Source organism: Monodelphis domestica, chromosome 4 (genome assembly GCF_027887165.1).
Source record: "Monodelphis domestica isolate mMonDom1 chromosome 4, mMonDom1.pri, whole genome shotgun sequence".
In the NCBI taxonomy this organism is placed as follows: domain Eukaryota; kingdom Metazoa; phylum Chordata; class Mammalia; order Didelphimorphia; family Didelphidae; genus Monodelphis; species Monodelphis domestica.
In genome coordinates, this window is record NC_077230.1 from 374,867,567 (window position 1) to 374,889,466 (window position 21,900).

The window sequence follows — 21,900 nt, forward strand, 5'->3', positions numbered from 1 at the left end:
CCTATCAGTTGTTGGAGAGACTTTGTTTCACCCCCCAGAAAAGCAGAAAACCAAAGGACTCACAAGAGCCCCATAGATAAATGCAGAACATGCATAAAAGACTTAGTTCTCTGTAAACAATCAATGCAATTTCCCTGACTGGTAATCCCCGCTTTATACCAGGGCCTTTGAGTTCTCCAAACTCAATAAAACTTTGTGGTTTGAACCCTCTCTCTACTTTCAGAAGGAGAACAAAATTTGGAGCTGCCTCAATATTCTAGTGGGTTCCTCTTTCTCCAGCTAATTTTTTCAGTTATTGTTTAGTCATTCCTGACTTTTTGTGACCCCATTTACAGTTTTCTTGGCAAAGATAATTGGGTAGTTTGTCGTTTCCTCATTTTATAGATTTGGGGAAATTGAGGCAAATGGAGATAGGTCACTTGCCCAGAGTCACACAGCTAAAAAGTATTTGAGCTCAGGGAGATGAATCTTACTGATTCCAGGCTTGGCACTTTATACACTATGCCTCCTGGCTGCCCTTTCACCAGTAGACATTAAATCTTATGATACTAGTCTTGGGACTTGGACGAGAAATTGCTTTTGCCAGAAAAGCAATCTCTCTCCGTGCCAGACTCACACCATAGACAGACTGACAACAGAGGGCAAGGCCCTAATCCCTTGCTTCTCTATGTAATGGCTTTGGTCAATTATGATTGCTTCTCCAAGTACCAGAGGCACCATGTATGACATTCTCTTCTCTCCAAAGGCTTGCCATTCAGGCAGTACCCCCTTCCCTGCCCCTTTCTTTAAACTCTTATCTTCTTCCAGGGGTCATCTAGTCCAATTTTACCATTTTACAGATGAGGAAACTGAAGTCAAGAGAAGTTTCACCTTGAATACAATTTTGTGGATGCTTTATTCTTCTATACATTGTCAATTTCCCAATGACTCAACACCAATTGAATCTACTCTTCCTCTTCTTTTGAACAAATAAGTACAGTCAATGATTCAAGATAATTCCAAGGATTCATAAGGAACATAAGATTCCACTATTTATTATTTTTTGGTTGTGAAAAAGACATGATAGGGAAATGATTCCTTGATTGATGAAATCATAAAAATAAACTTGTTTGACAATCCTCTGGTTGGACATAAAACAGGAAATTGTATATTTATGAAAAATATTTGCTTATGACATGAAGGATGACCTAAATAAATGAGAGATTTCCTTTCCTTCCTGCTGAAGCTCCAATTTGCAGATGATTTTGGGCTGATAATGCCAAATTCTAGAACATTCAGTGAAATTCGAGACCACTTTAAAAAGAACAGCCGCAATAATCCACAACAGAAAAACCAAGCTCATGAAAATTGTCTAATTGCTCTGATTGTGACATGCAATTAGATAAGTAAACTATTGTGTTAGCCCATTAGTACATAGTAGGAGGGGAAGAAGGAGAGACAGTTTTCATTTGATCTGCAAGGAAATCAAGGCAGACAGAAGTTAGGTGACCTGTCTAAGGTCACAATAGTAAGTGTCTGAAGCCAAATTTGAACTCAAGTATTCCAGCGATCTAGGGCAGGTAGGTGGTAGTGTGGGTAGAATGCTAGGCCTAAAGTCAGGAAGACTAATCTTTCTGAGTTCAAATCTGGCCTCTGACACTTATAAGGCTGTGTGACCCTGAGCAAGTCACTTAATCCTGTTTGCCTCCATTTCCTCACTGGTAAAATGAGCTGGAGAAGAAAATGGCAAACTATTCCAGTATCTTTGCTAAGAAAACCCCAAATGGAGTCATGAGGAGTTGGAGATGATTGAAAAAAACTGTACAACTTTCTGAATCCAGGCTCAGTTTTCTTTCCACTGTCTCCGAGCTATCTATATATATAGGGAATTGCAGAGGAGGAGGAGAGTGGGCTGGAATTTACCTTGGAAAGAGGGCAACACAGTGTCTGAAAGTTGCTTACTTCTTTTCCTTTTTTTCTGGAAAAAGTTTCTCTTTTTATCTGGAAAGATTTACGTGAACTGATGCAAAATGAAGTAAGCAGAACCAGAAGAACATTGACATAATGACAGCAATATTTCTTGATGAACAACTGTGAATGATTTAGTTCTTCTCAGCAATGCAATGATCCAAGACAACCTCAGAGACTCATGATGAAAAATGCCATCTGCCCTTTGAGGAAAGAAAAAACAACTGATAGAGTTTGAATGCAGATTGAAATGGTATATTTCATTTTCTTTTTTACAACTTTGAGATGTCTTCTGCAAAATGGTTAATATGGAAAAATGTTTTACCTGATTATACCTGAAAAGTATATATCAGAGTGCTTACCATCTGGGTTGGGGGAAAGGAGGGTCAGAGGGAAAAATTATGGAACTCAAAACTGAAAAAGAAAGAATGTAAAAATGTTTTTACAGGTAATAGGTGAAAAATAAAATATTCTTAAAATAATCAAAGGAAGTTTCTTTTTTAATGCTCTTTCTTTTCTCAGTGATACTAAAGGATTATAAATCAAATAGCATCAGGATCTCAGAAAAATCAAAATTGCAGGTGACCCAACAGCCAGGAGAATATGCCAATATACTGGTGAGTATAAATTGGCAGCAAGGACTCGTTGTGTGGGAAGGAGCACAAAAGAGCTCACCAGTGGCTCATTGAACCAGGACAGGAGGTGGACGGGGTATGGAGTAAGGATGAAGGATGGCAGATGGGCTGCTCAAATGCCAAACTATCACCACCCAGACCCAGAAGTTGACCTTGAATACACAGTCAGGATCTGTACGGAGCATTTAGTAAAGGAATCACACAGGACGAAAAGGCATGAGTGGGCTGTAATCTGTCCCGGGGGCAGAATGCCTCTACCATGGAAATCATAGATTTATCCTTTGTGCACTTCATGGTCCAATTAAACTGGACCTCCTTTCTGCCATTCTATATGTCATCAATCAAATGAGTGTTGTTTCTGGAGTTAGAGGACTGAGTTAAAATCTTGCCGGTGATGCCAGATGAGCTTGGGCAGATAGGCTGACTGTCTTCCATGCCTATAGTGCACTCTTTCTTCCCTTTCACTTCTTACAATCCTGATTTTTCTTTCTAACTCCTTTTACATGACACTTCCTGTCAATTCTGGCTTCAGACACTTCCCAGCTGTATGACCCTGGGCAAGTCACTTAATCCCCACTGCCTAGCCCTTAGTGCTCCTCAGCTTTGGAACCAATACACAGTATTGATTGTAAGACAGAAGGTAAGGGCTTAAAAAAAAATAAATGTCATCTCCTGATTCCCTTCAACTACTATGGCCTCCTCCTCCTCCTAATTACCTAATATGCATTTTGCCTACATTTTTCATATGTCTTTAAATGAGTTCATGTCTTTTCCACAGAACATAAGCTTTTTGAGAGATCTGTGGCTCAGTTGTTTCAGTTTTGTCCAATTGTCTGCAACTTTGTTTGGGGTTTTCTTGGCAAAGATACTGGAATGGCTTGCCATTTCTTTCTCCAGCTCAGTTGGCAGATGAAGAAATGGAGGCAAACAGGGTTAAGTGACTTGCCCAGGGTCACATAGCTGGTGAGTGTCTCAGGCTAGATTTGAACTCAGGAAGATGAATGTCCTTGACTTTAGGCCCAACTCTCTATCCATAATATCACCTAGCTGCCTTTAATATTAATTAAAATATGTTTATTAAATTAAAAAAATTTTAAATTAAACACACACACAGAGCACCCCCCCCACCCCCACCTTCTGTTTTAGAATCAATACTAAGTATTGGTTCCAAGGTAGAGGAGCAGTAAGGACTAGGCAACTGAGATTAAGTGACTTGCCCAGGGTCATACAGCTAGAATATGTCTGAGGCCAAATTTGAACCAAGGCTTCTAACACTGAGTCATCTAACTGCCCCTCTAATATATATTTTGCACACGTTTTGCATATGTCTTTATATGTATGTTTGTCTCTCCTCAGAACATAAGCTTTTTGAGAGCTTAATTTCTGACTCTGCATTCCCAGGATCTGGCAAACTTCCTGGCATAGAGTTAGCACTTAATAAATGCTTTAAAATATTAAAACCCGTACCTTCTCTCTTAGAATCAATACTGGGTATTGGCTCCAAGGCAGAAGAGTGGTAAGGGCTAGGCAATGGGGGTTAAGTGATTTGCCCAGGGTCACACAGCTAGGAAGTGTCTGAGGCCAGATTTGAACCCAGGACCTCACATCTCTAGGCCTGGCCCTCAATCCCTTGAGCTACCCAGATGCCTCCAAGAAATACATTTTGACTTGACTTTTTTTTTTTTTTAAATCAAATTGTAGCAGAAAGAGCAATGGGCTTGAATTCTGGCTCTGCCACTTAACCACTGTGATTTTGATTGTGTGACCTTAGACAAGTTCTTAAAATCTCCCTGTTCCTCAGTTTCCTCTTCTGTAAAAGAGGGGATAAGACTGGTGTGACCTTCCAGCTTTAGATGGACACTCTTATGATTCCTCCCCCCGCCCCCCAGCTCTATTTCTCTGACACCAGCCAGCCCTTCGAATACCTGAAGACTGTGCTACGGTATCCTCTAAAGGCATCCCAGCTCCTTAGACCCTGGGCCCTTCTCATCCTTTATCCTGTGTGGCAACTGAATACCACTCCCTCCGGGCTGTCTGCCTCCGGTGAAAGACAGCAGGGCTGCTAGTTTCTCGCTTCTAGCCCTTGGATTTTTGTGGTGAAACCTGCTTTTGAATAAGCTTCCCCAGCCATTTCCCCTCCCTGGGCAGAGAATACTTCTTCCTCCCCAGCTCTCTCTCCTGTGGGCTTGCAGTGAAGATCCAAAGAGGGCATCCCTAAAGCCCTATGGAAATGCTAATAGATTCCGAGACTAACCCCTGAATACTGAAGTTTAATCTTCAAGGCCAAGGAAATCGGCAGCCACGGATGGTCCAGGAGAGAGGGTGCTGATGGCGGGAGACCTGAGGAAGGCTACCTAACCCGCTTGCCTGGGCCCCCTCTGTAAACAGGGGTAGAGGACATCTAAGCTCCTTCCTCCCTGCTCTCCAATCCCAACCAAATCAGCAGGCCACCCCTCCCCTCCTCCCATCTTCTTGCTTCCCCTCCCTCTTCTCCCCACTCCTTACCTGGTCCCTGATGGGATTTACTGAGATTCCCTGCATTCCAGTCGAATCACTGGCTGCCTTTGCAAGCAATGGGGCCCTTGTGGGCAGGCAGGGCAGGGCAAGACTGAGCAGCTTGGATGCCAACCTGTTTCCTCCTTCTTCCTCCCCGCCCCTGCCCCCCACCACACACATATCCATTCAGTGTCCTCGCCCCCCCCTTGCCCCATGTCACTCAGGGGCCTCATCCTGGCCTCTAAGTGGGGGGGGGGGGTTCAAGTTATTACCTCCGCTTCAGCTGCTCCGGGGACACTCTGGTGTCTGCCTCCAGACTTGAGGAAACATGATGGGGACCTTCTCCTCTGGCTTCCTGCTCTGCAGCCTGCTGGTTCTTCTCCAGAAGCCTGGGGCCCAGGGGGTGCCTCCACAGGCCAGAGGTAAGGGATGTCTCAGTGTCTGCTCCTCGACTGGGTTAGAAGGCTCAGGTACGGAGCATGCAAGGGAGACCAGGGCCATTGAAAAGAGTTCCCTTGATGGCTGGAGACAGAGTGGGCTACCTTGAAGACACATGCTTGCAGGGAGGGCTTCTTAGAGATGTGGTTCAGAAAGAGGGGATAGGGAAGAGACAGAGAGACAAGAGCAGGGGTCAGGGCTTTGGGAGGAACAGGGACAGGGACAGGATCAGAAGCAGTGATGGAGAGGCAGAGATGGAGCAAGGATGGGGTAAATAATAACAATGATAATACTAATAACCAACATTTATTAACATCTGCAAAGTACATTACACTTTGCTAATTTGAGTTGCACGAAGAAGCCTGTGAAGTAGGTACAGTCATTATTTCCAGTTTATTGATGAGGAAACTGAGTCTACGAGAGCGTAGGTGACTTGTACAGGGTCAAATAGTAAGTGACTAAGGCAATATTGGAACTCAGTTCTTCCTAGCTTGTAGAGTTGGTGTATTACTTAGCAGAGGGAGAAGGAGTGGAGACAGGGATAGAGATTAGGGAAGAGTTTTGGATAAATTGAAGATAAGAGATGGAGTGGGAATGGAGTCAGAGCCTGGTACACAGTAGATGATTAATACATGCTTGCCAATTCATTGATTGCTTTCTCTGAGCCAGGGGCAATGACTTGAATTGGGGATAGAAATTAAGATAGGCTCAGGGATAGGGTAGAAAGGGGCATGGGCAGGGGCAAAGATAGAAAGAGGGTGCAGGGGGCAGAGACAAAAGCAGGAATGGTCATAAGATCATAGCGTTAGAGCTGGAAGGGATTTCAGAGTTTATTTAATTCAAATCCCTTCATTTTGCAGGTGAGGAAACAAGCCTAAATAGATTGAATGAGTTGCTGAAGGTCACACAGATTGTAGAGACAATGTGGGGTGGTAGAGGTGGGGGGAAGAAGGCAGAGACAAGAGCAAAAACAGGGACATGGAAAGAGACAGAGGCAGGGAGGGGAGGAGGAAAAAGAAGGGAGTTCAGGCAAAAGGGACAGATACAGGACTAATGATAGAGACAGGAAAGGAATAGAGAGATATTCAAGGACAGAGATAGGAGCAGAGAAATGGAGAGGGGAAAAGCAATGCCAGGGACAGGGTTGGAAGCAGACACAGAGCCGCAGCTGCTGGGAATTCGAACCCCTCCCTTTGTCCTGGGTCAGTTATGAGCAGAGGGAGGAAGAGCTTCATTGACTTCTCATCAATAACATGCTTTGATTCTTGAAGGAAGTGTTCAGGAAGCATCTGCTCGATGGCCCAAGTTAGTGTCCAGCAGTGACTGTGCTCTCTTTTCTTTCTTTCACCCAGCCCTGAGTTAATTCTAGATTTCATACAGGGATGGCTCCTCCATCCCACCACACAGGCAACTAGAATTTGGGACGATGTGGTCACTGAGCCCAGCTAATGAGAAGTTTTAATAAGGGGGTCCTAGTAGCTGTGTTCAAGTATTTGCTATGCCAAATAGAGGCTGGAACGGTTCTGTATTGGCACCTGATTTCTGAACCAGGAGTCACATGGGGAAGTTGAAATGAGGCAGATTTTGATCTGTCTTAAGAAGAAAACTTTCTCACAATGAGAGATGTTCCAAAGTGCAGCAGTGTATCTGCAGAAGTGCAGGGTCTCCTTTACTAGTGGGCTTCAAAGAAGCATGGGAGTGGACAGTTAGGTGGCTCATTGGATTGAGAGCCAGGCCAGGAGATGGGAGGTCCTGGGTTCAAATTTGGCCTCAGACCCTTCCCAGCTATGTGACCCCACACAAGTCACTTAATGCCCCTTACCTACTCCTAAAGCTCTTCTGCCTTGGAACCAATATTTAGTATTGATTATAATATGGGAAGTAAGGGTTAAAAAAACGTGTGGATAACCACTGTGAGTACCTTTTGTGGAGGGACTGCTTCATCTTTGTTTTAATTAATATCTCTAGCCCCAGTTACACTGCCTGGCACACAGTAAGTGCTTAATAAATTGTTATTCATTCATTAACATGCCAGTAAGGTAGATAGTGCTAGTAGCATTATCTCAATTTGCCAGTTGAGCAAACTGAGACCCAGAGAGATAAATGGTCTTGCCTTCTCCCTCCACCAGCACAACCCCCTTCTCTTAGTGGTGAGTTCCTTTTAAAAGTACCATTTTGAGGCACAGACCAGCCATCTTTCGTTTTCCTGACTTCAGTGCCATATCTCTACTTGGGGATTTTCCCTCCCCATGTCCTTTAGTTTTCTTTTAGTTGTCTTCTCCCATTGAGCTCTTTGAGGTCAAGGACTGCCTTTCCAAGCCTTGAGTTAGGAAGATCCAAGTTCAAATCCAGCCTTAGACACTGATTAGCTGTATGATGCCAGGCAAGTCACAACTTCTATTTGCCTCAGTTTCCTCATCTATAAAATGGGGATAATAATAGCACTTGCCTTCCAGGACTGCTTTTTGGATCAAGTGAGACAATAACTATAAAGCCCTTAACAAGGTGCTTGATACATAGTAAGCATTGTGTAAATACTAGCTATTGTGATTGTGGTGGTGGTGGTTATGGTTGTAGTTGTTATTTTATTTGTATTTCCAGCACTTGATACAGGCACATGCTTAGGGCTTAGTGATTTTTTTTAAGCCCTTATGTTCTATTTTAGAATTGATACTAAGTATAAGTTCCAAGTCAAAAGAAAGATAAGGGCTACACATTGGGGGTAAAGTGACTTGCCCAGGGTCACACAGCTAGGAAATAAATCTGAGACCAGATTTGAACCCAGGACCTCTCATCTCCAGGCCTGGATCTCTATCCATTGAGCCACCTAGCTGCCCTGAAATAAATGTTTTTGACTTGATTTTTTAAAAAATTATTTTGGTTAGGTCTTCTCATTTCCAGGTCAGTAGCTTCTCCATTATAGCATGTTAGGTGCCTACCAGTTAAGTACTCTGCAATTTCAGGACAATTTGGAGCAAAGGAAAGGGCTCAGAGATCTTTTAGTCTAAGCACCACCATTCTCTTAGTCTTCCATGTCCAGAACATGATTTTGCATTTCTCTCTCCCTTACTTTTCCCAGACACCGAGTCTCTATGTTCTGTCTATTCCACCTCTGCATCCTCCTGCACCTGCCACCATTTGAGCGCCACCCCTCCCTCCCCAAGGGTACACATGTCCTCTTTAAGGCTATTGTTCCTAGGCAATCCTGGGAACATTGAACTGCCCCATAGATCAGATAACTGCCCTGCTTCTCTGATCACAGAAACAGCATTAACTCCTCTGACTTGAATCCTATTATTTAATGCCTGTAGATCCATGTTGCTCCTAGGGAACTAATGGACCTCAAATAATTTTGTCTCAGACACTAGCTATATGATCCTGGGTAAGTCTCTTAACCTTGTTTACCTCAGTTTCCTCATCTGTAAAATGAGCCAGAGAAGGAAACAGCAAACCACTCCAGGATCTTTGCCAAGAAAACCCCAGATGAGGTCACAAAGAGCTGGATGTGATTGGAACAACTCAATAACAAACGTTTTACATTCAATCATGCTTTCACAGAGCCAGTTTATGATGTGAAACAGGGTTTGCTCTGCTTGGTTACAGATGGAAGAATTGGTCAAGGCAGGGGGAGGATTTTAAAGAGGCAGATTTAGGGTCCAATATAGAAAAAACTACCTAACAATCAGAGCTAGTCAATAATGGATTGGCCTGCTGTAGTGAGATTGGTGTGTCTGACTACTGAGGACTAGAGCCTACCTTCCAGGAGGGATGCGGGTGGTGGTGGGGAAACTTCCTGTATCAGTCAGGATCAGGCTACATGCTTGTTAAGGTCCTTCCAACTCTAGGATTTCATTATTTAGCATGGCAGAGTTGGGAGTGTATGGAAAGTACTGATTCTGAAGTTAGAGGACTTGAATCCCAATTTTACTTCTGATGTTTACTAACTATGTGAACTTAGGGAAGTTACTTATGCTTTGGGCCTCAGTTTCCATAGTTGTAAAATGAAAGAGTTAGACAGATGACTCCCCAGGTACTTCTTGGCTTTTGATTTATGTTCCTAATACCTGGGGGACTTTGACCAAGTGCCTCAGTTTCTTCACCTGTAAAATGAGAAAGTTGGTCTAGGCAGCTCTATGATGACATCTAGCTCTATGGTTCTTGACCTAATAGATATTCATGGTCCTTCATAATCTCATGCTACCTTTTCTGTGGTCACCTGGTTTAACTTATCTCACCTTTGCCTCCCTTGAATGTCCTCCTTCCCTGCCTCTCTTCAGTTGCTGGATTCTTGCTTTACCTTTAAAATTAAATTCAAATGCCCCTTCCTCCAGGAGACAGCCCCCAATACTCTGGGATTTGGTAATGGATTTCCCTCTAGACTTCATGAATTAAATGTTTTGGGGTAGCTCTCTAATGTTGTGTACTAGAATTTTTTATGGTTATATCTTAATTAGTCTTTGTATCAGTGTCTACCATGGTGCTCTGCACACAGTAGGCACTTAATACATGTTTATTGAATGAATCCATGAATGAGTACATTTTCTTTTGGAAAATTGGGTCAAAAAGTGAGCAGGTGTTACTGAGAGTGGGGTGAGTAGTGAGTAGTGCAAGAGCATTGGAACTTGGGGTCAAGAAGAGGAACGTTCAAATCCTTAGACTAGAAGTGATCCTAAGGCACTCAATTCTCTGTACCTCAGTTTCCTCATTGAGAAAGTTGGACTGACCGGCTTCTAAGCCTCCTCCTATCTATAATTTTGTGATTCTATGAGTGATCTCTACCCCCATCCCACCCCAGGATCCTGGTACTCTCTATGTGGTCAATTCACATCTTGGAGGCACCAGATCTGTAAGAGAATTAGTCTTTGGACAGAGAGGGTACTGAGGGATCTGGTGGGAGAGGAACGCTCCATCACCTGGATCAGTGAAGAACCCGTGAATGGGCCCTGGTGCTGGCAAACCCTGTATCCCAGAGAACTTCTATCTGGGCAACAGTTTCCAGGATGAGACAAATATGTGTTACCCAACTCAAATTGCACCCAATAAACTAGCATTTGTTGCATATTACTATGTGTCAAATACATCCTTCTCACTGGAAACACAAAGAGGTATCTGCCCTTCTGTAGTTTACATTCTAAGGAGGGGATACATGCTCACAGTGAAATCAATACAAAACTAATAGATGGGGGAAGAGATTAACATTTGAGGGAATGAAGAGAAGACGTCTAGGATCGGATCCCAATGTTAGAACTGAGAGGAACCTCAGAACACAGAATGTGATAACTGAGAGGGATCTTAGAACACAGAATATTAGAGCTTGGAGAGCCCTTAGAACATAGAACATAGAGGGGGGTAGGAGTGGGCATCTCAACCCAGAGTGTCAGAACTGGAAAAGACTTTCTTAACAAAATCAGAACTAGAAAGGACATGAGAATATAAATGCTGGCCCCTGGAGGAACTCCAGAGATAATTCAAGATTTTATTTTACAGATGAAGGAACAGTATCAGAGGGGTAAAATGACTTCATTAAAATTGCACAGTAAATGAATAGAAGAGCAGGATTGTAAGTGAATGCTTACTCCCAGACTTTGATTTTTTTCCTCCTACCTTACTTAATTTTCCAAGATTCTTAAATCTGTGGCTACCCTGCTGGGCTTCTAATCGACTATTAACTGCTTCTCCCACCTCCTCCCATGGATTAGATAACTAAGTTTTGAGGAGGAGGAGTGATGGGAGAAGGGAGAAACCACTCCTTTGAGGGTGTTTAGGGAACGAGGTCAATGAGCAAGCTCCTTAGGAATCCCGTTCTAGTAACCCAACTCTCTTACACTGCAGGGATCATCCAGGCTCTCCTTTTCTGAGCAATATTTTGTTAAGCACAGACAAATAACTTGTTTAGTTCAAGGGGTGGATAATTGACCCCAAATACTCTGGCTGGGTAATCTGCGCTGCCCTTGATGCGTGAGTTTTTCTTCTGATTCTTGATGTCCAGTTGTTTTTCCATGCTTGGCCTTGGATAATGCCACTTGGTTCTCTTTCTCCTAAACTTCACCATCTTTCCTCCCATAAGCAGGGCACCTCTGCAGGACGAGACCCACAGATCTGGTGTTCATCATTGACAGCTCCCGTAGTGTGCGTCCCCATGAATTTGAAAAGGTCAAGGTCTTCTTGTCACAAGTCATCGAGTCCTTAGATGTGGGGCCCAACACAACTCGGGTAGGCGTGATCAACTATGCTAGTGCAGTCAAGCACGAGTTCCCCCTCAAGGCTCACCGGAGCAAGGCCAGCCTATTGCAGGCTGTGCGGAAGATTGAGCCCCTCTCCACAGGCACCATGACAGGCCTGGCCATCCAGTTTGCCATCAACAAGGCCTTCAGTGAGGTGGAGGGATCCCGGCTCAAGTTCCCAGAGATCAGCAAGGTAGGTGCCATTTGCGTTTTCTTAGGAGACTGGGCCTTTGGCATCTTGGTACTAGATTCTAAGCATCTGTAGGGTTTGAGGAAATGCTTGCCCTCAACCCTCTTATTTTGTAAAAAATTCTACAGGGGTTCAATCATCTCTCTGGTGACGGTGATGGAGATCGTGGTGATGGTAGGTGATATTAAGTGTGGATTTGATGGTGGTGATGGGAAAGAAGATGACAGGGATGATGGAGCTGCCCATCATGGATAAAATGTGCACACACCTTTAGTATGTGGACTCTCTTACGTTGGGGTTCTAGTCAAGATTCTATGTTTTCCTCCCATTCAGTAAACATCAATTGTTTTCTAGTATTTATAGGATGGATAAATTTAATTTGGTATGTCAAGCTTTTCACAACCCAGCTCTAACCAAGGAAGGTCATTACAGGGAGAGGGGAATTAGACCAATTTTGCTTGGACCCGGAGGACAAAACTGGATGGAATCTGGGGAGAGGAAGATAGAGGCTTGACAAAGGAAAAACTCCTTAGTGGATTGAAGTGGGCCACTGTGGGAGGGACTCATTGGAGATATCCAAAAGGAGGCTGGATGACCACTTGTTAGGGATTTTGTAGGCAAGCTGAGGCAAGTCAACAGTCATGTATTAAATGCCTATTTTGTGCCAAGCATTGTGCTAAGTGCTGGGATTAGAAAGGCAAAAAACAGTGCCTATTCTCAAGGAGCTCACATTCTAAAGGGAGGAGCACAACATGCAAGCAAATATGTACAAACAAGATATATATGGGGCAAACTGGAGATGATTAGCAGAGGGGAGGCATTAGTCAGCTTTTTTTAAACCCTTACCTTTTGTCTTAGAACCAATACTTGGTATTGGTTCTAAGGCAGAAGAGTGGTAAGAACTAGGCAATGGGGGTTAAGTGACTTGCTCAGGGTCACACAGCTAGGAAGTGTCTGAGGCCAGATTTGAATCCAGAACTTCCCTTCTCTGGGCCTGGCTCTCAATCCACTGAGCCACTCAGCTGCCCCCTAGACACATTAGTTTTAATGAGGACTTGAAAAGGGTTTTTGGGATTTTAGCTGAGACCTGAAGGAAGTGAGGGAAGCCAGGAGGTGAACATGAGACAGAAGAGAATTCCAGGCATGGGAGAATTCCACACAGTAAAAATGCCATCAATAGATGGGTAGGTGGAGTGTTGAGTGCAAAGATTGGCAAGTAAGACAGTTACTGGATCCTAGAGTAGGTGTACAAAGAAACAAGGGTTCAGGCAAAGTGCTAGGAGAACTCTGGGGAGGGAGAGCTTGCTTTTAGCTGATGGACTCAAGGATGGACAAGCCTTCATGGAAGAAATGACTCTTGAGTTGGACCTTGAAGGAAGGGAAGGATTTAAATAGACAAAGATGGGAACAGTCTATTCTAGGCATGAGGGACAGGCAAAGAGGCATAGGGCAGGTAAAACAGAGAATAGAGAACATGTCAAGGAGAATTGAATAAGACAAAGCTAGAGAGGTAGGCTGGAGCTGGACTAGGGAGCCTTGAATGCCAAGGATAATCAGATAAGAGTTTTCAATTTCATCATGTTTCAGAATGACAAAGCCCTTCACAACCTCAGGTGTGAAGTAAGTACCATAGGTATAAAGGACCAGAGGCTCCAGGAGATTAAGTGACTTGCTCATGGGCACCCAACAGGTGAATGCCAGAGTTGGGATTCAAACCCAAATCTCTCTTGAAACCAAGAAACCCAGTCTGCCTTTCAGGAGTGGCAGCCATGCTGTGTTCTATAGGTAAGATTAAGCCATGGAAGACTGTTGAGTAGATGAGTGATGTTAGTGGGGTCTTAAAATGGCGCCCCTGCTAAGACATAATCTGATGGATGGATTAGACATGGGACAGAGTTGAAATGAGAAGATCTGCTAAGTGGGCACAAAGGGGAGTGTTTTAAGCGAGAGAGGACAGTAAGTGGGCATAGTGGGAATGGAAAAGATTGGGAAGAAGGGAGAGAGATTATAATTATAAGATGGACTGGATGGATTTTTAAGGGCTCTCCCAGCTCTGATGTTATGTGTTCCAAGGCCCCTTCCAACTCTAACATCCCGTGTGCTAACATTCCCGGTTTGTTCTAAGGCCACCTCCCAGCTCTGACATTCTGTTTGAAGTCCTTTCCAGTTCGGAACATTCTTTGTTCTAAGCTCTGGCTCACTTCAGACGTGTTATGCTCCACCTTCTTTTTCAAGTAGGAAGCTTGTTGGCTCCTGGCGTGCAGATGGTGGATCTCTGGATCGTAAGCACATGCTTTTCTCTGCTCCGTTGCTTTCTTCCCCACACCTAGAAGGCAGTTACTCCAAATAGAAGCCTACCATCCCTGTTCCTGGGCCTTGGGGGCCATCTTGTGGCCGAAGGTAATAAGGCTACCTGGAGAGAAGACTAGAGGCAGCTGGTCAGAGGATTCAGCGTCCTGCTTTCAATCAAGTTCTCCCCTTGGAGAACAAGGGACCAGAAAGCACCTCTCAGTCCCTCTGGCAAATCGTTGCTTGAATCCATTTCCTGTCAGCATACCCACGTGAGAATCTCTGTGGTGGTGGGAGAACCATTTCCCAATAGGCTGAGGCAAGTCTTGGAGATATTCCCCCCAGTGATGACCATGCCCAAGAGCAGAGGCAGGTTTGCTGAGAGAGTTTTAGATCCTTTTTTTAGGGGGGGGGAGAGGGGGGCAAAGATGGGGAGAAAAGACATATGTTTTACCTCTCCACCAAATCCCTGTCTTTGGAGCTGGAGAATGAGTTATAGCAACTTCTAGAGATCCCTGTTGGGAGCTACCACCAACTTCTGACTTGGGACCCACGGAAAGTCATGGAGCAGGGGAAAAATGCAATCAGTTAGAATTTAGGGTTCACGACTGCTAGACTTAGAGTCAAGAAGACCTGGGTTTAAATCCCTCCACTGGTCCTCCTGGGCAAGGCACTTAACCTAGAAAAGTCTCAGTTTTCTCATCTGCAAAATGGATTTTAAATGCCTGTAGTCACTACCTCGAAGATTTATTGTGAAACTCATGTGAGATAATGAATGTTGAGTTGGCAAGATGGAGACCACTCCACCCTGATTTAACTTGGATATTTTAACTAGGGGAGACTGTATAGATAAATGAAAAGACTTTAGACTAAGACTTCTTCTCCCCCTATTTTCCCCCAACAGAGAAACATATATGCCTCTTTAATCTTCTCTCTCTCTCTCTCTCTCTGTCTCTCTCTCTCTCTCTCTGTCTCTCTCTCTCTCTCTCTCTCTCTCTCTCTCTCTCTGTCTCTGTCTCTCTCTCTCTCTCTCTCTATTTTTCTGAACTCTAGAACTATATTTCTAGCTCTCCACAAGAAGTTTCTACCTGGCTATCTCTCTGACACCTCAAACTCAGTGTGAGCAAAACTAAGCTTATTATTTCCCCCTTAAATTAGCTTTATCTTCTGACTTTTACTTTTGCCTATGGCACCAGTCTTCTCTGTCTCCAACCTTGAGGCTATATGTGACTTTTCTTCTTCTTCATATCTTGTATCTAGTCAGTTACCAAGTACTCTTTTTTTTTTAAAGCCTTACCTTCTGTCTTAGAATCTTAAGTGTTGGTTCCAAAGCAGAAGAGTGGTATTTGCTAGTTCAGTAATGGTGAATCTTTTAGTGACTGAGTGCCCAAAAGGCAACCCTTATGTTTCATGTGAGCCCTGCCCCCTCCCCCTTATCCCAGATGGGGAGGGAGGAAGTGCTTCCTTTGGGCTGCTAGGAAGAGTGGTGAGTGAAGTGGAGAATGTCCTCAGGAACAGTGGAGGGGGGGAAGAGGAACAGCCCCATACAGCATGCATGCCATATGTTCCCCAAATTGGGGCTAGGCAATGGGAGTGAAGTGACTTGTCCAGTCATATAGCTAGGTAGTATCTGAGGCAAGATTTGAACCCAAGACCTCCCATTTCAGGCCTGGCTCTCTATGCACTGAGTCACCTAACTGCCCCCAGAATTAGGTTAAAGCTTTGACTAAAACAACTTTTTTTTTTTTTTAATAACTCTTACTTCCAGTCTTTAAAAAAAAAAAGAGTGAGGCAAATGGGGTTAAGTGACTTGTCCAGGGTCACATAGCTAGACTAGATTTGAACCTAGAACCTCCCATTTCAGACCTGACTTTCTATGCACTGAGTCACCTAATTGCCCCCAGAATTAGGTTAAAGCTTTGACTAAAATAACTTTTTTTTTTTTAATAACTCTTACTTCCAGTCTTTTTTAAAAAAAAAGAGTGAGGCAAATGGGGTTAAGTGACTTGTCCAGGGTCACATAGCTAGACTAGATTTGAACCTAGAACCTCCCATTTCCAGGACTGGCACTATGCACTGAGCTACCCCTAAGTACTCTTGAAATGGCTTCTGGGATAATTTTTGCATCTGTCCTCCTTCTTTCTCTTTTCACTGCTGCCACTCTTGTATAAGCCTACATGATCACCTGCCTGGTTGTTGCAGTAGCCTTTGGAAAGGTCTTGAAGGTGTCACTGTATCCTTAATACTTCTCTTCCATAGATCAGGCCATACCTTTCTTTTGCTCAGACATCTTTGGTGACTCCCCATAGCTTACTGAGTAAATGGAGGAATGAAAAAGACTTTATTAAGTATTAACTATGCACTAAGCAGTGTAAGCACTAGGTGCTGAGGATCTAAGCAGAAGAGTAAGCCAAGCCCCTTCTCTGAGGGCGCCCACATTCCAATAGAAAGAGATGACATTCGCTGGAGATTTCAGCTGCAAGTCAGATAGATGCAAAGGCTCTGGTGGTCCTTAGGTTACAGCTCCCCCTGGCAAAGCAGTTGATAACGCATATTTAACATGCTATTTGCGCTGATAAGAATCTAGCTGCCTGTGATGTCAAGCCACCTGAATACACAGAGGACTTTTGTGGTGAGAACTTTCACTTCTGGCTTTTTAGTAGCAGTGGCTGCTGAGGAGGAGGAGGAGGAGAAGGAGGGGGAGTGTAGCCTAGGAGGGCCAGTGCCAGGTCAGATTTCCTTAGGGGTTGGATAGCTTCCTGGGATGATGGCTGCAGGGGCTCAGCTGGAGAGCCAGAGGTTTGGGGGGGACCCTAGAATTCCTAGGTTTCTCAGGCTCAGGCTCCTGGGTTGTCCGGTGGACTGAGGGGAGGTGTTGTTCAAGGTGGTGGAAGGCATTTATCTCACTGATACTTCCCCTCCTGAGGATGCCTTGCCCCTTCAGCCAGGCTTATTCGCCCTGTGGGTGATAGCTGGTCACCAGTCGGTGGACAACCAACTTGCTTGGGAATGAAGCTCTGACTCTCCTACCTCCTAGTCTTTTATCTTTTATCATCTTTTATCATTTGCCATCTGCCTCCCTTTCCAGCCTTGTTCCAGGTGTCTGTCCTCCACAATGTCTGCTCCTAGACCCGCTCTAGTCTCCATCCCTTTGCTCCTGCCGCTTCCTAGGCTTGTCTAGAACACCTCCTTCTCCTCACTTTTACTGGTGGAATTCCTGCCTGCCCTTCAGAGCCCCTCTCAGATGCCACTTCTGTCAGGAACGTCTCCCCTCAGCCCTCACAAAGCATGTTTGGCACTTCTCTAATGTGCTCATCAGGTAATACTGTGTATCATAGTGATCTGTCTTTTGTCTTATTCCTCCAGAAGACAGTGAGGTCCATAAAGGAGCAACCTGTGTGCTATTCAATCTTTGTATCTTCCTTAGTGTCTAAAGCAATAGGTATTCAATATATTTCTGCTGAACAAATGAATAGAAAATAGTATTTTGGAAAGAACAAGGCAACTCTTTTAAAAAAACCTCTTATCTTCTGTCTTAGAATTGATACTAAGTACCAGTTCCAAAGGAGAAGTGCTATAAGGACTAGGCCATTGGGATTAAACGACTTGCCTAGGATCACACAGCTAGGAAGTATCTGAGAGTAGCTTTTGAACCCAGAACCTTCTGTCTCTAGGCCTGGCTCTCTAACCACTGAGTCACCTAGCTCCTTCTCTTCATCCCCATCATCCAAAATATTAAAAAAACAAAAACAAACAAAAAACTCCTTACCTACTGTCTTAGAATTAAGACTATGTATTCATTTCAAGGCAGAAGAGTGGTAAGGGCTAGGCAATGGGAGTTAAGTGACTTGCCCAAGGTCATGCAGCTAGGAAGTATTTGTGTCCAAATTTGAACCCAGCACCTCCAATCTCCAGGCCTGGTGCTCTATCTATTGTGTCACTTAGCTGCCCCCTCTTTATAACTCTTAATCCCTGTGTGACCTCTGGCAAGTCAGTTAGCCTTCATGGACCTCAATTTCCTCATCTATTAAATGAGGGGATTAGACTAGATGATCTTTTAGATCCCTTACCAACCTATCTTTAATCCTATGAATGAATGAATGAATGGATAGATGTATGTATGTATGTATGTATGTATGTATGTATGTATGTATGTATGGATAGATGGTTTGCTGTTCATTCTGCTCTGAGGTAAAAAAGCACTAGTCTGTTCTTTCCTCAACATCATAACCCTTCAGAATTTTGAAAATGGCTATCCTGTCTGCCTCAAGCCTTCTCTATTTCAGGCTAAACATTCTAAGTTCCTCCCATAAATTTTTATATGATGTCATCTTAAAGGCTTTTGCCATTACAGCTGCCCCACCTTTGGCATTCCAATTAATCAGTTTCCTTCCTAGACTGTGGTGCCCACACTGGAAGGCATCCTTCCAGCTGTGGTCTGTCAGGACATAGCATAGTCTTTAATTGAACATTTAAAGCTGTTCACAACCTCTCTTTCCAGGCTTCTTAATCTTTACTCCTCTCCACGCTTCACAATTCTGCCATATTGGTCTTCTGGCTATTCCTTACACATGATACTTCATCTCTTGTGCCAGATTTTGCACTGGTTTCCCCTCAGGTCTAGAATGTTCTCCTTCCTCATCTCTACTTTTTAGAATCCTTGACTTCTTTCAAGACACAGCTTAAATGGCATATTCTGGAGAAGGCACCCCTTCCCCAAATTCTAGAACACCTGGTCACCCTCCAACCCTCCACCTACTCATTATGTCTGTACTTCATTATTTACATGTTCTCTTCTTTGATAGAATGTAAGGCCATTGAGGCCAGGAACTGGCTTTTGCTTTCGTTGTTTCCTCAGGCCTTCTTGGCACAGTAGATACTTGATAAATGCTTGTTTATCGATTAATTGGATGACTATCGCCTATTTCTCTTCTTCACTATACAAAATCAGACCGACTCCTTGGTTTAACCAATCTAGATTCTGTTCCCTCTACCTCCAGAGGGGTGATGCCCTTTCCTTGCCTCGGTAGGTACCCAAACATTCACATTTTATCAGTCAGATGTGGTAGGCCCTGGGAGCCCTGGGTTCAGGATGGCAGAGCTGCTTGTAATATTGTCACATCCCCAACAGTGGACTCCGTAGACTATGGTGTTAGGGTAATAGTTACCACATACCTTGGAGGACCAACAACTACCTTGACAATAATTGCAGCTTAGAAGGAAGGGAACTCTTGACATAGACAAGGCTTGGACTCAGTAGGCCTGACCTCAGATACCACCTAGAGTCCCCTAGACTGTATTTGTCGCATTAGTAGAGACCCTCCAAGAGTTCCTGGCTCAGCATAAGATATTTATAGATTTCTGCACTTAGTGGTCCCCCTTATATCATGGTAGCTTTCATCACGCTCTTTATCATGGGACAGACTGCCAGGAGGATTACTTTCTTCATCTTTATTAAAGTAACCTTTGATTGGAAAATGTGGAGGGGCTTCTCCAAGAACTGAAGGATCTATTCAAGACTCCCCAACTACCAGCTTGGAGACCTACTTAGTATTCTTAGATGAACTTGTTGCAGGAAGGATAAGAGGCTGTGAAAGATGATGCCAGATCATTATAGAATGCTCCTATTGACCCAGCTTTTGGTGGACTGGACTGTGTTCATCTATGATGAAAAAAGAATAACCACAATATCTAGCATTTATGCACTTTACAAACGTCTTCTCATTTGATCCTTATATCAACCGTATAAAATTGGAGCTCTTATTTTCCAATTTTCAGATGAAGAAACTGAGGCATAGGGGAATTAAATGAATTACTCAGGGTCACATGGCTATTTGAAGCAAGATTCAGATTCAAACCTTATTGACTCCTCAGTCTCCTCATATATACAATGAAGAGATTGGACTCAAGCTCCAAGGTCCCTTCTGGCTTAAATCCTATGAATTCTGGGAAGCTGGCATTCAGAAGAATCACTCCTCTTCTCATCCAGTTCTTGTCCCACATTTCTTTCTCTGTGACCAGAATTCCTGGGATGTCTACAATGTAACGGAGGCAGAGAAAGTCCTGCCCCATAATCCATCTCTGTTTTGCACTAAACCCTGTATTTTTTACTTCTACCACTCATGTGGTACAGGAGAACTGTGCACCCTGGACAAAGGAGTGACTCAGAGTCAGAGCCCCATTTGGACATGGAGTCATTGTCCTCAGTGGCTGCAGCACTCCATCATTTTCCACACTAACCATAAGAAAAACGAGCATCTTTTGACTGCCTGAAATATCCACCAATCCCAAACCTTACTGGTTATTATTCTTCACTATAGGTCCCATAGAATTATGACCTGGGTTCTGTTGTACTGCAGTCAGTGAGCAGAGGCACTCTCCTGAAACCCCAAATTTGGACAACTAGCAGAGCAATCATACCCATGGGCCTCTGTACAGATTTCAGGCTGTGTAGGATGGAAGAATGGAGAGCAAGATCTGCTTCTGACACCTCCTGGCTCTGTGACATGGGGCAAGTTACTCAACCTCTCCGTGGCCCAGGCAATTTTCTAAGATCAAATAAGTTTCAGCCACTTCCTGGATGTGTGACCCTGGGCAAGTCACTTAACCCCCATTGCTTAGCCCTTAACTGCTCTTATACCTTGGAACCAATACACAGTATTGATTCTAAGATGGAAAGTAAGGGTTTAAAAAAAAAAAGAGTATGGGGGCAGCTGGGTGGCTCAGTGAGTTGAGAGCCAAACCTAGAGATGGGAGGTTCTGGGTTCAAATCTGGCCTCAGACACTTCCTAACTTTGTGACCCTGGGCAAGTCACTTGACCCCCCATTGCCTAGCCCTTAACTGCTCTTCTACCTTGGAGCCAATACACAGTATTGAGTCAAAGATGGAGGGTAAAGGTTTTTAAGAAAGACTATACAGAATTTAAAAAAAATGGAGATGAGGCAAAAAAAAAAAGACTATAGAAGTTTCTGAGAAGGGACTAATCTGTAGTGGGGGAGGGAGTTTTCTCAACTGGAAGTTCACTATAGCAGTGAAATCTCTAGTTTAGTCCTCCTTTGTATTTCTGAAACGTCAGTCAGATCTGTTAGAATGAATTCCCCAGCAGCAGGCACAGATTGATTGTATTTGGATCCATTTATCTACCTTCCATGCCAGACATGCCGTTCCCCCTCAAGGGAGGATGAGTCTCAAGTGGGCTTCTGCACCTCCACTTGCGTCCACATAGCCCTCCTCTCAAGTGCTCCGTCTTTTCGGTGACAGCCCCGGAGCAGCCACCGGGGCCAAACCCAGGGTCTCTACATAGTGGCCTCCTTTTGGAGGTCATGGCTGTGACATGATACTGGCGGGTCCGTCCAGTCCTGGGAACTCTGCGTTCACACCCGGGACCCAGGGGGATAGGCAGCAGGCTTTCGGAGGCCCTGGCTAACTCCTCTCCATTCTGGTTGTGGTACTATAATTGCCCCCAGCCTAAAACAAAAACAAAAGCAACCCCACTAGCCAGACTTCAGAGAGTCCTTTGCAGACCCTCTAGAAGAGCAATTCATAATCTACAGTGTATCATGGACTCCTTTAGGGATCTGGCGACGCTGGCAGGCCCCTTCTCAGAAAAATGGCTTTCCATCATTAAAGGAAATGGTAAATATCAGCTACAGGCCAACAAAAGCAAATATATCTTTTCTT

At 44.1% G+C, this 21,900-nt stretch overlaps 1 protein-coding gene across 1 annotated transcript in view; it reads left to right on the forward strand.

Annotated features, from left to right (window-relative positions):
* Window positions 1-5,387: 5,387 nt before the first annotated feature.
* Window positions 5,388-21,900, forward strand: part of MATN1 (matrilin 1) — a 32,289-nt gene continuing 15,776 nt past the window's right edge. The window contains exons 1-2 of the mRNA XM_001381718.4: window positions 5,388-5,500; window positions 11,587-11,933. Of these exons, the coding sequence (XP_001381755.3) occupies window positions 5,407-5,500; window positions 11,587-11,933 (441 nt within the window). The 5' untranslated portion in view covers window positions 5,388-5,406. The remainder of the gene's footprint in view (window positions 5,501-11,586; window positions 11,934-21,900) is intronic.